The sequence below is a fragment of the Hoplias malabaricus genome, chromosome 2 (assembly GCF_029633855.1).
Source record: "Hoplias malabaricus isolate fHopMal1 chromosome 2, fHopMal1.hap1, whole genome shotgun sequence".
In the NCBI taxonomy this organism is placed as follows: domain Eukaryota; kingdom Metazoa; phylum Chordata; class Actinopteri; order Characiformes; family Erythrinidae; genus Hoplias; species Hoplias malabaricus.
In genome coordinates, this window is record NC_089801.1 from 68818913 (window position 1) to 68831671 (window position 12759).

Here is a 12759-nt window from a genome sequence, read left to right on the forward strand (position 1 = left end):
GGTGCCTACCTGGAATCATTGGGCGCAAGGCAGAAACACACCCTGGAGGGGGCGCCAGTCCCTCACAGGTTGACTTACACTCACACATTCGTTCACACCTATGGACACTTTTGAGTTGCCAGTCCACCTGCCAATATGTGTTTTTGGACCATGGGAGGAAACTGGAGCACCCGGAGGAAACCCACACAGACACAGGGAGAACACACCACACTCCTCACAGACAGTCACCTGGAGGAAACCCATACAGACACAGGGAGAACACACCACACTCCTCACAGACAGTCACCCGGAGGAAACCCATACAGACACAGGGAGAACACACCACACTCCTCACAGACAGTCACCCGGAGGAAACCCATACAGACACAGGGAGAACACACCACACTCCTCACAGACAGTCACCCGGAGGAAACCCATACAGACACAGGGAGAACACACCACACTCCTCACAGACAGTCACCCGGAGGAAACCCACACAGACACAGGGAGAACACACCACACTCCTCACAGACAGTCACCTGGAGGAAACCCATACAGACACAGGGAGAACACACCACACTCCTCACAGACAGTCACCTGGAGGAAACCCATACAGACACAGGGAGAACACACCACACTCCTCACAGACAGTCACCCGGAGGAAACCCACACAGACACAGGGAGAACACACCACACTCCTCACAGACAGTCACCCGGAGGAAACCCACACAGACACAGGGAGAACACACCACACTCCTCACAGACAGTCACCCGGAGAGGGGCTTGAACCCACAACCCCACGACCCTGGAGTTGTGCGAGACCACCTGCTGCACCACTGTTCTGCCTTACATGGTTCAATTATGTTCCCTAATTAAAAGTACCCTTGAGGGTATCACAACAGTGACAGTTTTCTGAGAGTGTGTTCCTCTAAAACTTGTCTCTATTGCGACTCAGTTACAAATACTTCCATTTCAAATAGCTGTATTAAAGGCGTGTTATGAGGAGCCTCTGTCTAAATCCACGTTTTTCCGTAGCCCTGTGAGGCAGTGGGCTGGAGCGACACCTAGTGAAACAACTTGGCACTGCACACCAACTCCACTGTAATGAAAGTTAATTGAAGCTTCTGATTGGTTGTCACTAATGCGAGTGGGTGATTGCGCGCCCGCATGTTTGCTTTATTTGACTCGACCATAAAGCGCGCGAGCTTCAGCTGAAACACCCCACAAGCGATGAGTTTCGAGCTGAAGATGATGTTATTAACCGTTTTATTTTTTACAGCGACACTCCCTGCCCGTTTCAGAGCTGTTGGCTTATTGACTGATGAGAACCGCGTCGTGGGGCAGTTTGGGGTTTTGAATTTACACAACAACACTGGATCAAAGTCAGGAGATACAGTTTATCTGCAGACCCAGAGTGGGTCAGGAAGAACATGGCAGAAGCAAAGACAGGCAAATGTTAACGGTTCAGCTGTTAAACCTAGAATGGGAGAGCCCGAGTTTGACCCGGAGTCTCCACGGTCGGGACACACACTTTCCCTGAAGACCTTCACTGTGAACACGTCACGGAACACACACGACGAAGCATTAGGGCATCAACCGGAGGTTTTCGACTTACAAGATGGCTATCAGTCAGATTCCCCAGGTAGTCTTCCTGATTAGTTTATTAAAGCATGAATTAAACAGTTATATTTCTGTATCCTTAGTTGCTACTGACTGTTGTTTAAGTGTTGCAATGTGGCTGGTATATTGTGTACAATGATGTTAGGCGAGTCTAAAACCTATGTGTTTTATACAATGTGTAGATTGAGTGAATTGGCAGAAGGGCATGAGGAGGTACAGAGGTGTGTGTGTGTGCACATAGTAGGCCTATACTTCTCCCTGCAGAGACCTTCAAAAGTCCATGTTCAGTCTCTGGAGGATAAGTATAGTGAATAGAATGGTGCATTTCAAGCTCTAATAGCATTGGACATATTTATATAAACAAGACCTCACATTGTAACATATCCATGTTATATATAAAGCTGTTAACTAGAAATGTTGTTCATGTACAGGACCCGAGGATCAAGGGATCTATGGGAAAGGAAGTGGTCCTCCATCCTATATCTCTCACGAATGGTTTGCCATGAGACCCTTGGTACATTGTTCTGAAGATGCTATGATCCTCACAGCTAATGGAAGGGGCTACACTCACCTTCTTGTGGACAGAGGTTGGAATAGACCATGCACTCTGGATGAACTTTGTGCTTTGTATCTAGTCATATTTTCTTCTGAGTTAAACCATATTTCCTTGATGATAACCTGATGAAGGTGAGTGATTTTCTGTGCTGCAGTGGATGCAACCCCTGTGTCTGTGCTTCATCTGCCTCCGAACTGTGGCTATTCTGTGAAGATCAATGGGAGACACCTGGTATTGATTGCCTCATATGGTGGATGTTATATTTTACAAGAGGTAGATTTACTGTTCTTTTATATTTCATGTCAGAGTACGAGTTTACAAACTGGTAGTCACTATAAAAAAAAAAGATTTGTAAAATGTTAACTGTCTAGACGATACAAAAGGGGTAGTAATGTTTGTACCCCACCAATTAGAATTTATTTATCTTTATTTCCTAGCCTCATGTTTCCTCCACATTCATAGTGACGTATGACTGGCATCGTGTGAAACCACACATTAATATTGCATTGCCTTAACCTCCAATTGTGTACTGTGTTCTGACGGAATAAAAATAAAGGCAATGAAATTATTGTCGGTTTTATGTAAACAAAATTACATTTAGATATACATTCCTTACAGTTTCTAATGTGAAGATATTCAGTAAACTCGTATTTAATTAATTTGATCTGAACAATTTCTGTGTTATCAGAATGGAAGTTATATTTTGTCGTTGCTGTGGTGGGGAAGGCCAATAAAGATTTCATGCCCCGTGAGCTCTGTTTCCACTCAGAGTGATCCTTCTGGTTTTTGCTCCGACTTTGGCATGGCTATAAAGACGGAAGATGTCAAGGGAGCTATAGAGGGCTACAAGGTCAGAGGTGAGGTGGAGTGTTGTGGTGACTGCATACACTTGTCTCTGTTTTAACTTTAGTATAGTGCTTAAAAAAAAAACATGAACCTCCTTAAGAAGATTAATATAATTGAAGCTCTCCCAGTGGTTCATGAATTGTTTACATAGAAACAATAACTTTGTAAGAGTAATGTTTTAATGTTCTTTAATTATTTTGTTTTTGTTACAAAATGAAGTTTGAGGTTCACCGTACTTGTTGCATAATGTAACTAATAGTAGGCTTTTTAAAATTTGTGCTGGACCCCCTAAACTGCAAGGTTTTCTTATGAATTTATGTATATACTGTAATTATCTTTTGACTTGTCTGATTTGCTGTGCTATATATATATATATATATATATATATATATATATATATTTTTTTTTTAAAGAAATATGACTAGATAATTATTTTATTTAAAAATTATTTTACTGTTGTCCTCAGTGAATGGCAAGTGGCATCCTCTTGTGTCTAATGCATGTGCATGTCTAATGCATGTGGATTCACCATCTGAAGATAGATTCGTTTTTATTCCTTTCAATGCCCCATGTGCTAGGGTAAGTTTCTCTGGATATAATAATAGTAGATGGTGTACATTAATGGATGAATCTCTAAATGTATACCTATGTCTGTGGATATGAGTGTATTAAAGATTAAATCAAAGAATACAGAGTCTTCAAGTATCTAGACATATAACTTGGGACTGATGGTCTAGTTTAAAATTAAATTCAGATCGATTGATGCAAATATTTTCAGTAATATAATGGTGTTTGATTCTGTTTTACATAAGGATGGAGGAAGCGCCTTTGACGTCCTGTTGAATGGGAAAGAGTTCTCTATTTCTTGTCCACCGCCTCTCTATTTACCCCCTTTCTCTCCCCACTACACTCCTGTTGAATATTATCAACCAATTGGTCCCACTTGCTCACCCAACCTACCATCAGTGAAACAAGAGGCCACTAAACCATATGCCATGCTTTATCAGCTTTATCCAAAGCCATATATACCATACTTTTCCCATGGTCCCAGTCTTGCTGGTGGACTGCCCATCATGCAGCAACCTTACATGGATCCAATGGTGCATCTTTCTGAACCAGCCCAACCTGTTGGTTTCCCAGGAACACCCACACACCATCAGTACCAGTCTGTACCGTTTTATTATTTGCCACAAATACCTGTCCTGCCTGAAACTGCGACTTCACTAAAACCAATTGTCCCCCATGTTCCACCTTTTATAGACCAAAATCCATTCATTCCCTTTATGTATTATGACCACATTCAGTATCCTGTGCATCTCTACCCAAATCATGCATACTATCCATTCTACCATCAAGAAGCAGTACTGCCAAGTCCAGTTCCAGCTACCACCACCGCTCCCAGTTTAATGGACCCAACTACCGAACCCACTCTTGCTCCGGAATTAGATCCAGAGCAAACTCCAACACCCCTAACGATTCCCATCCCTCTGGAACCTCAGGTTCTTCCGTTTCCACCTAGAGTTCCATTGCTCCCAACTGCTTCCTCCAAGGTGATGCCGTCTCTCACCTGCATGAGGAAACGTTTAGTAGCAGCTCTGCCATCTGCAAAAATGGACTCCATTAAAATCAAAGGTAAAATATAAACTGAGTGTGTGAGGGCTTCTGTAGGTTGACCTTTTTGTGAAATAAAGTCCAGACCCACCAAGTTAGATACAGGAAGTGGTCATGGGTTTGTGTAACCACAAATAAACTTGGCATCCCTAATGTTGACGTGGTAGACGTGCATAGTTTAGTTTGGAGATTTGTACGTCAGATGACCATTTGCATCCATTTGTTTTTTTCACAGCCCAAATATGTTATTTTATATGAAACCACCCTAAATGGCCTTGTTCCACAGCTTAATGATGGAATCAGGCAGATGGTCTAGAGGACAAAAAGCATGTTTTGGTGATTTCTGCTCCTGAGCATATTTTTTAAATGAATGTTTTATTATATATTAGTGCAGTTTTTTTTAGAAAATATTAAAAAAATCTTTCTGTTCAAAGATGTGCAGAGGAATGTGTGGGTTCCTGTAGCCTCTGCTCCGGCACACTGCCAATATTCATTGCAGTTTGAAGAGCAGGGGGTGACATTCTCTTCCCCTCTGCCTACTTGCCACTCACGAACTCTGGTGAGAATACCCTCTGAAAAAGCTAAATGAAAGAAACTAACCAAATTAGTTTAATTAGAGCCTAATTAATCCTGTTAAATTAGATTGTGTACATATTTTAATGTTTACATTCTCCTCTTTGCTGCAGGCCTCTTCGATGATTGCTCTTTCTCTAAAGTTCTGGGACACCATCCAGTCACAACATCGTATTCTACAACTTCGCTGTCCCATAACTGAACCTCAAGAGCCACCTCCCACTACAGCAGACTCATTTTCACCCTGGACGTGGGAAAGTGCCAGTCCTACGCCTAAATCTTCATCTTCACAACCGCCCGAGTCTCTCTCCCCACCTTTTCAGTTTTATGACTCACCTACTTCATCTTCTAAGATATACAAACCCACAACACCAATCAGACAGCCAACCGCAGAATACCTCACACCTGAAGTCTTGTGTCACTCTCAACATATGAGTGTAATACTGCCTCCTGGAACAATCACAAGTCTGACAGTTCAATGTAAGTCTTGGTTTAATTTGTTTTTGATTATTTTTCCTTTCCCACATAATTATTGTTGTGGTATTTGACTGCATGTTACTTCTGTTAGAGGGAGATTACGTTAAAGAATAAATTTCATTCAAGTATTGCATTAAAATGAGAGCCAGTAGATACTGACTTGAGCCTTGTCAATCCTTGTGAACTACTGCATTACGGATATGCCAGAATTGAACAGTTCACAACTAGGGTTGTGATGAAAACCTTTTGACTTTGTCATATTTTAAAAATTGCTGTATGTTTTTGGGTTACTGTGGTGTACCATTTCAAGTTTAATGATATCAAAATCCAAAGGCTTATATACTTTTATTCCAGTGGTTTTCAGTCCTGGTGGGCTGCTGCCATGCATGTTGTAGTTTTATCCTCGCTCCATCACACCCACTTCAACTTCAGGAGGGTTTGTTAATTAGCTTCTTAATTGAATCAGGTGTCTGTTGGGAGCAGTGGCATCTCTAAAATGTGCAGGGTAGTGTCCAACTAGGATCAGGATTGAGAATTACTGCTTTATTCTGTTTCCTCTCTTGCCTAGCCCCTAGAGGCATGAAACACACTTCAAAGGAAGTGCCACTGGATGAAGCTCAAAGTCATTGTGGATACTTGAAGAAGGAGGACCAAAGTGGTTTTATTTATCTTGTCCTGCCCTATACTTCCTGCCACATGGCTTATCAGGTCAGAATCCTTTTGAAATAACAAAACTAGTGACTCCACATGCCTTATATATTAGCACTTCAGTTTATAAACATAAGCTTGCAAGCATTTAGCTTTTGTTAGTTTTTTCATTAGGATTTTATAAATATTATATTTCATTATAATTTCTTTATTTAATCCTCAGTAAACTTAAGTGAAAGGCAACATTTTAATGTATTTGATTAAAGGATGGGCAGTACAGAATTATGCTGAAATATAGGTCTGCAGATGGTCGTAGGGTTGAAGCCTTGCTGTCATGTAAAATTCCCAAGGATCATGGTATGATTGCTTTTTTTTTTTTTCCTTAAGAGTTTTGAAATGTGTGTGTATATACATTTGGATATCAAACTCAATCAGCTGCTTAAAGGGAGTCTACGCTTGATACCACAATGTCATAGCATAGCAGTATTCACATCAGATTGATAAATAGAGGCCACAAACCAAACCTCAACAGAGTGACTGCATTTTATTTAAAATTGTTAGTACTGGTTTTTGGCCAAACCATCACTTTAAAATGGTTCCTTATAAAATGATTAGTGTAATTTGCATGTTTGACAGTTGGTAGCATTTAAAATAACAGATTTTTCAGGATTACTTATAGTACGTGTAATGTTTACTGTTCTTCTAACTGAACTTCCTTGTACAGAATGCAATCTACCTGTTGAACTTCAGCTGCCCTGCGGACCCAGATTTGTTTCTGCTGCAGAGTGCAATGACCTGGGCTGCTGTTACTCTTCTAAAAATTCCACATGCTACTACCCCATGGACCGTGCGTTTTTTCTCATAAATAGTCTAAATCACATGGTCATTTTTGATTATTACATCAAATTACATCAAAATAGAAATATTAGCCTATAAATCTTCTTAACAGCTCTGAACTGCACAGCCTCGCTGTGATCTCCACAGTGATATGACCAGTTTCTGAACTGTGTGTCACATACAGTCAAGTTAAATTTTAAATAATTATTATTTTTAAAGCTGTTTGTTTAGACGATCTATGTCTTGTCCAGGGATGCACCACTCTGACTTTCTCAGTTCCGATACAGATACCTAAACTTTGCATAGCGGTTGATACCCCATAACGATCCAATACAATTGTTGAAATGAGCCATATACCTAATCTTGTGGAAGAGACTCGCTTGACTTAAACGTTACTAACAAAAATATTAACAAAACAAAATGTAACGAATTAGCAAATGGATATAAAGGTATTCAAATTCAAAATAATGGATTCAAACTTCTTAAAATATATTAAAATAATGTTTCAGCCAAAAATGAAAATAAATAGCTTCACTTTGTCAAACACAGTAATCAGTCTTATTTTTAAACATTTAGTGTGAACAGAAATCCAAAATAAAATCTAGCAGCTGAACCTGAGAATAAACAAATAACTTCCAAATCAGTCAGTAATCACCCATTGTAAACATGCAAACATTTAGTGCAGTTCAAAATAAACTGAAAATCGGATCGGTGCATCCATAGTCTTGTCTCCTACATACAATGTGATTTTCAGAATGTGGAGTTTATTGAGCCCCTGCATGTTTATTGCATTATTACACCCTACTGATAAACTGATGCTACATATGTTTTAGATGCCATTATAATTTTCTAAATGGCTTAAACTATTATAGCTTTGAGAAATCAAATATGAAAACTTATGTAAATTAATTTTTCAAACATTTAACATGCATAGATTGTATTGAAAACATCTTCAGACTTGTTCACACTTTCACAGCTCAGTGTTTGAAATTAATAAAAAAAGAAAATTACTTGCTTAGATAATTCATCACCTGTCATCTTTCACATTTCTCATCTCAGAGTGTACAGCCGACCGCCATTTTGTATTTTCTGTCCCTTCAACGCTCACGGACCCTCCTCTCTCACCTGCCCAACTAGCTACTGCTGGAAACAACTCCTGCACCCCGCAGAGGGTGTTGGCAGGGACTGCGCTCTTTAAGATCCCTTTGGACAGTTGTGGTGTTCACAAATATGTGAGTATTATCACAATGTTAAAAGGCCTTTTTCTACATTCTGGTGTTTCGGCTCTGTATGTTGCAAGATATCATTTGTATGAAAACTTTGTTAACATATATTAATTTAGCAAGTTGGTACTTAAAGGCTAAGCACCACTTAATGGACCTCCATGAATATTTCACATTATTTTAGTTACTGACATATATAAGTATGAATTAAAATGAAAATAGCAGCTTAATTTGCTTTAAAACTGACAATTTTATTAAATTGACGGAAAAACCCGAGCTCACTACGGAAATTCTTGAACGCAACCGTGACGTCACTGGTGGACAACAGCTGAACAACGCCGCGGTAAAACACCGTTATGACTGACTGTTATGACAGTATCTAGCTGATAGCTAAATAACTAACATTATTCATGACAATAGCCTAGCAATAAGCTAAACTCAAATTTAGAGGTACCGTTATTCTTGTAAATGTGATCGAAGTCGAACTCGAATTCATCCGACACTATAAACCTCCGTAATGCAGCTACGTAGCCGAGTATAATCTGAGCCACCGACTTTAGCAAGTCAAGCTAACGTTAACTAACACCAACTAAAACAGGCGAAGTAAGTGTCCTTGCCCTGTTTACCTCCATGTTACAGAGGCTCTTGAACACCTTTCGTTGGTTCCTTACATGGCCATATTGTTGGAAAAGTGCTGGTTCTTTCCAAAGAGCTCGTTTAAAGTTGACAAATTTAGTCCATTTTGGGATCTTTGGGTCATTTGTGCACAGATGTCCCACTGTACATTGAATTACTGCAGCCAAAAACAACACACCTTTTCGTCATTTTGCATTAAATTAAGTGCGACTTCTAGAGTTGTTGTCCACCATCTACGTCACATGCAAGACGCCTATTAGAGTTTCTCAACACCATTTGTGGTGGGTGGGACCAACGGTCTTTTAAACCTTATTCCTTGAATTAGTAAGAAATAACATGTTTTCGACTATCAATAAACACAAGTTAGGAACTCGTATTTATTTGTTTGACACATTCATATAACTGGTGCTTACTTACTTATCACTTACTGACTCAAAAAATCATCCAGTTTTCACTGTGGTACTGTTTCTCAAATACCTTTAGGAACTGTTCAACACTGAGGTGCAATTCAGTGCTTTGAATTATGTTCTTGAGTTTATAGTTATGTCCATTTGAATAGTAGTAGTGTATGCATTTCATTTTGGCTATGTCAGTTTGTCGTTTTGCTATTTAGGAAGTGGGTAAGACTGTGGTCTACATGCTGGAGATTCTGAACACCATGCAATCCCTCAGCCTCAACTATGGAACCATTACTAGAGATTCACCTTTTAGGTACTTGCACAATCCATAATAGATAAAGCTCAATTACTCAGTAAAGTGGAAAATGCTTGAAAAATTACAATGAATCAGTAATTTTAGCCATTTCCATGATTATGCTCAATTTATGCTGGAAACGAAAAGACACATTTTTGAAAAGCTATGCATGATTTGCCCTGGTTCAGGTTAATTTGTGTTGTTGGTAATAAAGACGTTCAAATTTCTAGTCATTAGTCTAGACATCCCTACTTAGGGTCCTAACACATAGTGTAGGACCCTTTTGCGCTTGTTAGGATTTTTCTTCTTATTCTTTTTGTTGATGATTGTCTGTCTTGCAGGTTACTTGTGGAGTGTCGGTACCTACTTGGCACTCTGGCAACTGTGAGCTACCTGGTAAAAAGTCCATCTCTTGGCCCTTCCATTCAGGCTCAAGGGGTGTTTGGAGTCCAACTAAGGATTGCTAACGGTAAGTCTTTTGTAAAAACCTTTTTTTTTTTCCTGTGTTGATAAATAAGCCTTAAAGATTTGTAGATAGAGATGGGAATGAAGAAACTTAATTTGTTACACTGACCAAAGTTGACAATCTTCAAGCCTGCAGGGCCCAAATTGAGTCTTGGGTTTCTGATGTGATTTTAGTAACACAGCAATACAGAAATAGTAATTTATCTTTGGTTGGAAACTTTCATAATTGTGAGTAAAATTTAATGGTGTGAGTCATTTAAGGAACAGTCAAAATCGGTTTATGGGTGGGTTAATGTGATTCCAGTCAGTTGTTGACTCACATCACAATTTCTCTGTTGTTAACCATTGCTTTTTTCCAAGAGTTAATGCTAAGCCTACATTATTGGATCTATTCCAAAGCTAGTAAATCTTGTAATGAATTTGTAAATAGACTGTGACACTGAAATGGATTAAGCGGCAAAGATGGAGATTTGTTGATTAACATGTGATGTTTTTCATCCAACTCAGATGAACAATACAGTAGCTACTACCCCCAGTACCATAGACCCCTGCAGAAACTTCTAGGGAAGCCACTTTATCTGGAAGTGCGTCTGCTCAACCCTCCAGATCCCAGCGTGGTGCTTTTGGTTCATTACTGCGTGGCTTATCCTCGCTCGGCAAAGTCTGCGTGGGTCCTCATCTATAATGGGTATGGTCCTCCATAAAATATACTGTTGTCACACAAAGCTGGATTAGTATTTTGAGAAACCAGTAAACGTTTGATAAAATGTGACCGAAAAATCCCACCCCATACTTTCAGTCTTACTTCTAAAGCCCTTACCCAAAACCACAAACATGTTACACACTCAGGAAAATAAGTAATTTGCCCATACACACAACTTGCTTATCTGGTAGAAAAATCAAAACCTTTGCAATGCTTTCCAGGACTTTCTGTGCCCTTAGGTTCCTCTAACATCGGAAAGTTACACAGATTTTTGTCTTCTAGCTTTATCTGGCTTCTTTTTGTTTGCTGATTTTACTACCTCCTCCTTTTTTTTCTGTATTTGAGTGAAGTGACAGGGTTTTTACAGTCTTGCGGCCTATATAGAAAATGAATCATTTGTTTGTCGTCACAGCATTTGGTTCACTAATTGCAAGTGGGTGCAAAGATTATTTCTAGAAAGATGCATTACGACCAATCACATACTCTGCCTTTATTTCCTGAATTACTGACATGTTTGCTATGTTTGTATCTTTTGCTTAATACAGCAGTAGGGCTATTCTTTCTTTGAACTGTGGTAACACATTAGACAGTGCCACAAACACATTAACACATTTTTCACTGCCTCAAATTATTGTTGCCGTAATGTAACAGCCTTAAAATCATATTAGCATTTAGTAAATAATGAACTACTAATGGTTGATAATGAATGGTTTATAGAAACCACAGTAAACATTTGGCTGTTTCTGCCAAACAACAAAGCTTCTTTTCATTATATGGGGTAGTTGGGTGGGGGAGGGGGGGGCTACTCCTATGCACTATATAATTAGAGATCTTTTTTTCTCCCATTTAGATCAGATTAGCTAAAGATGAAATGTTAATGATGGCAGCTATCTTTTGTTATATGTACATCCTCCTTTATAGGTGTCCAAACCCCCTTGATGTGACCCCAACCCATGAGCCCCCTTACCCTCCTCCAGAGGCAATGTCAAATCATGTGAGGCGATTCACTGTCAGCACTTTCCGATTTCTGGAAAGCAGTAAAGATCTGTCAGAGTTTGGAGCAAGCAGTGAGGAGGAGGAGGAGGAAGAGGTAACTCTCAATCACTTCAGAAATTGTTTGACATTGTTGGCACTTGAAGCAGTGCTGCAGACCAAGCCTCAGTAGAAATAGTAATGCTGTATAAATAATGTTGCATAATTACTTAACCAACACTGTTATTGATAAACTGATTCCCTCTACACTTTCAGATCTATTTTATGTGTGCCACTGAGGTGTGTTTGCCTTCTGAAGGTCCATGTATAGAAGGCTGCCTTGACAGTGAGTACATAAAATTGCTACTAGGCAAAATTAGTTAGGCCACTTTTTCCTATACTTTAGCTTTCAAGTAACATGAATTTGTTTACAAAAGGAACACAACGAATGGAAACATTCTGATTTAACCTTTATCAATATTTGCCGATCATATCTAGAAGGCTTATTTATAAAGTTTATCTAGAAGTGGGCTTTTTAAAATAAAGGAATGGTAGCATTTATTAACAGTAAATATTTACACAGATTCTTTAGGTACTTAACCAAAGCAACCCATCTTGTTTTAACTTAATGTATTTTAGATTCTCTGCCAGTAAAGTCCTGAAGAATGAGAAATCCTGAGATGCAGAAGTCTTCTGAAAATTTGACATGGTCAATAAAAAATAAAACATATCCTAAGCTTATTCTTTTTGCTTTGATTAGCTAATAATTAAGCCCTGCTTTTATATATATATATATATATATATATATAATTTTTTTTCATTTATTTTTGGACGTACGCAGTAGTTCACACATCATTCATGTTGTGGAAAAATATTTATAAATTTATTATACACAGAAATCCAGAGATGAGGGGGGGTTC

The 12759-nt window shown here is 39.1% G+C and overlaps 1 protein-coding gene across 2 annotated transcripts in view; it reads left to right on the top strand.

The window, feature by feature from the left end:
* The first annotated feature begins 1160 nt into the window (after positions 1–1160).
* LOC136687039 (uncharacterized) overlaps positions 1161–12759 on the top strand; it is a 50749-nt gene continuing 39150 nt past the window's right edge. Inside the window, exons 1-18 of one of the 2 annotated variants that reach the window (XM_066661232.1) lie at positions 1162–1621; positions 2031–2186; positions 2310–2428; positions 2844–3012; positions 3468–3580; positions 3814–4633; positions 5047–5171; positions 5299–5665; positions 6231–6370; positions 6577–6667; positions 7035–7157; positions 8207–8379; positions 9620–9717; positions 10041–10168; positions 10672–10852; positions 11789–11957; positions 12116–12185; positions 12479–12563. In XM_066661232.1, coding sequence (XP_066517329.1) covers positions 1210–1621; positions 2031–2186; positions 2310–2428; positions 2844–3012; positions 3468–3580; positions 3814–4633; positions 5047–5171; positions 5299–5665; positions 6231–6370; positions 6577–6667; positions 7035–7157; positions 8207–8379; positions 9620–9717; positions 10041–10168; positions 10672–10852; positions 11789–11957; positions 12116–12185; positions 12479–12501 — 3477 coding nt within the window. In that variant the 5' untranslated portion in view covers positions 1162–1209 and the 3' untranslated portion in view covers positions 12502–12563. Of the gene's footprint in view, positions 1622–2030; positions 2187–2309; positions 2429–2843; positions 3013–3467; positions 3581–3813; positions 4634–5046; positions 5172–5298; positions 5666–6230; positions 6371–6576; positions 6668–7034; positions 7158–8206; positions 8380–9619; positions 9718–10040; positions 10169–10671; positions 10853–11788; positions 11958–12115; positions 12186–12478; positions 12564–12759 lie in introns of those variants that run through there. The other variant, XM_066661231.1, reaches the window with a different exon arrangement.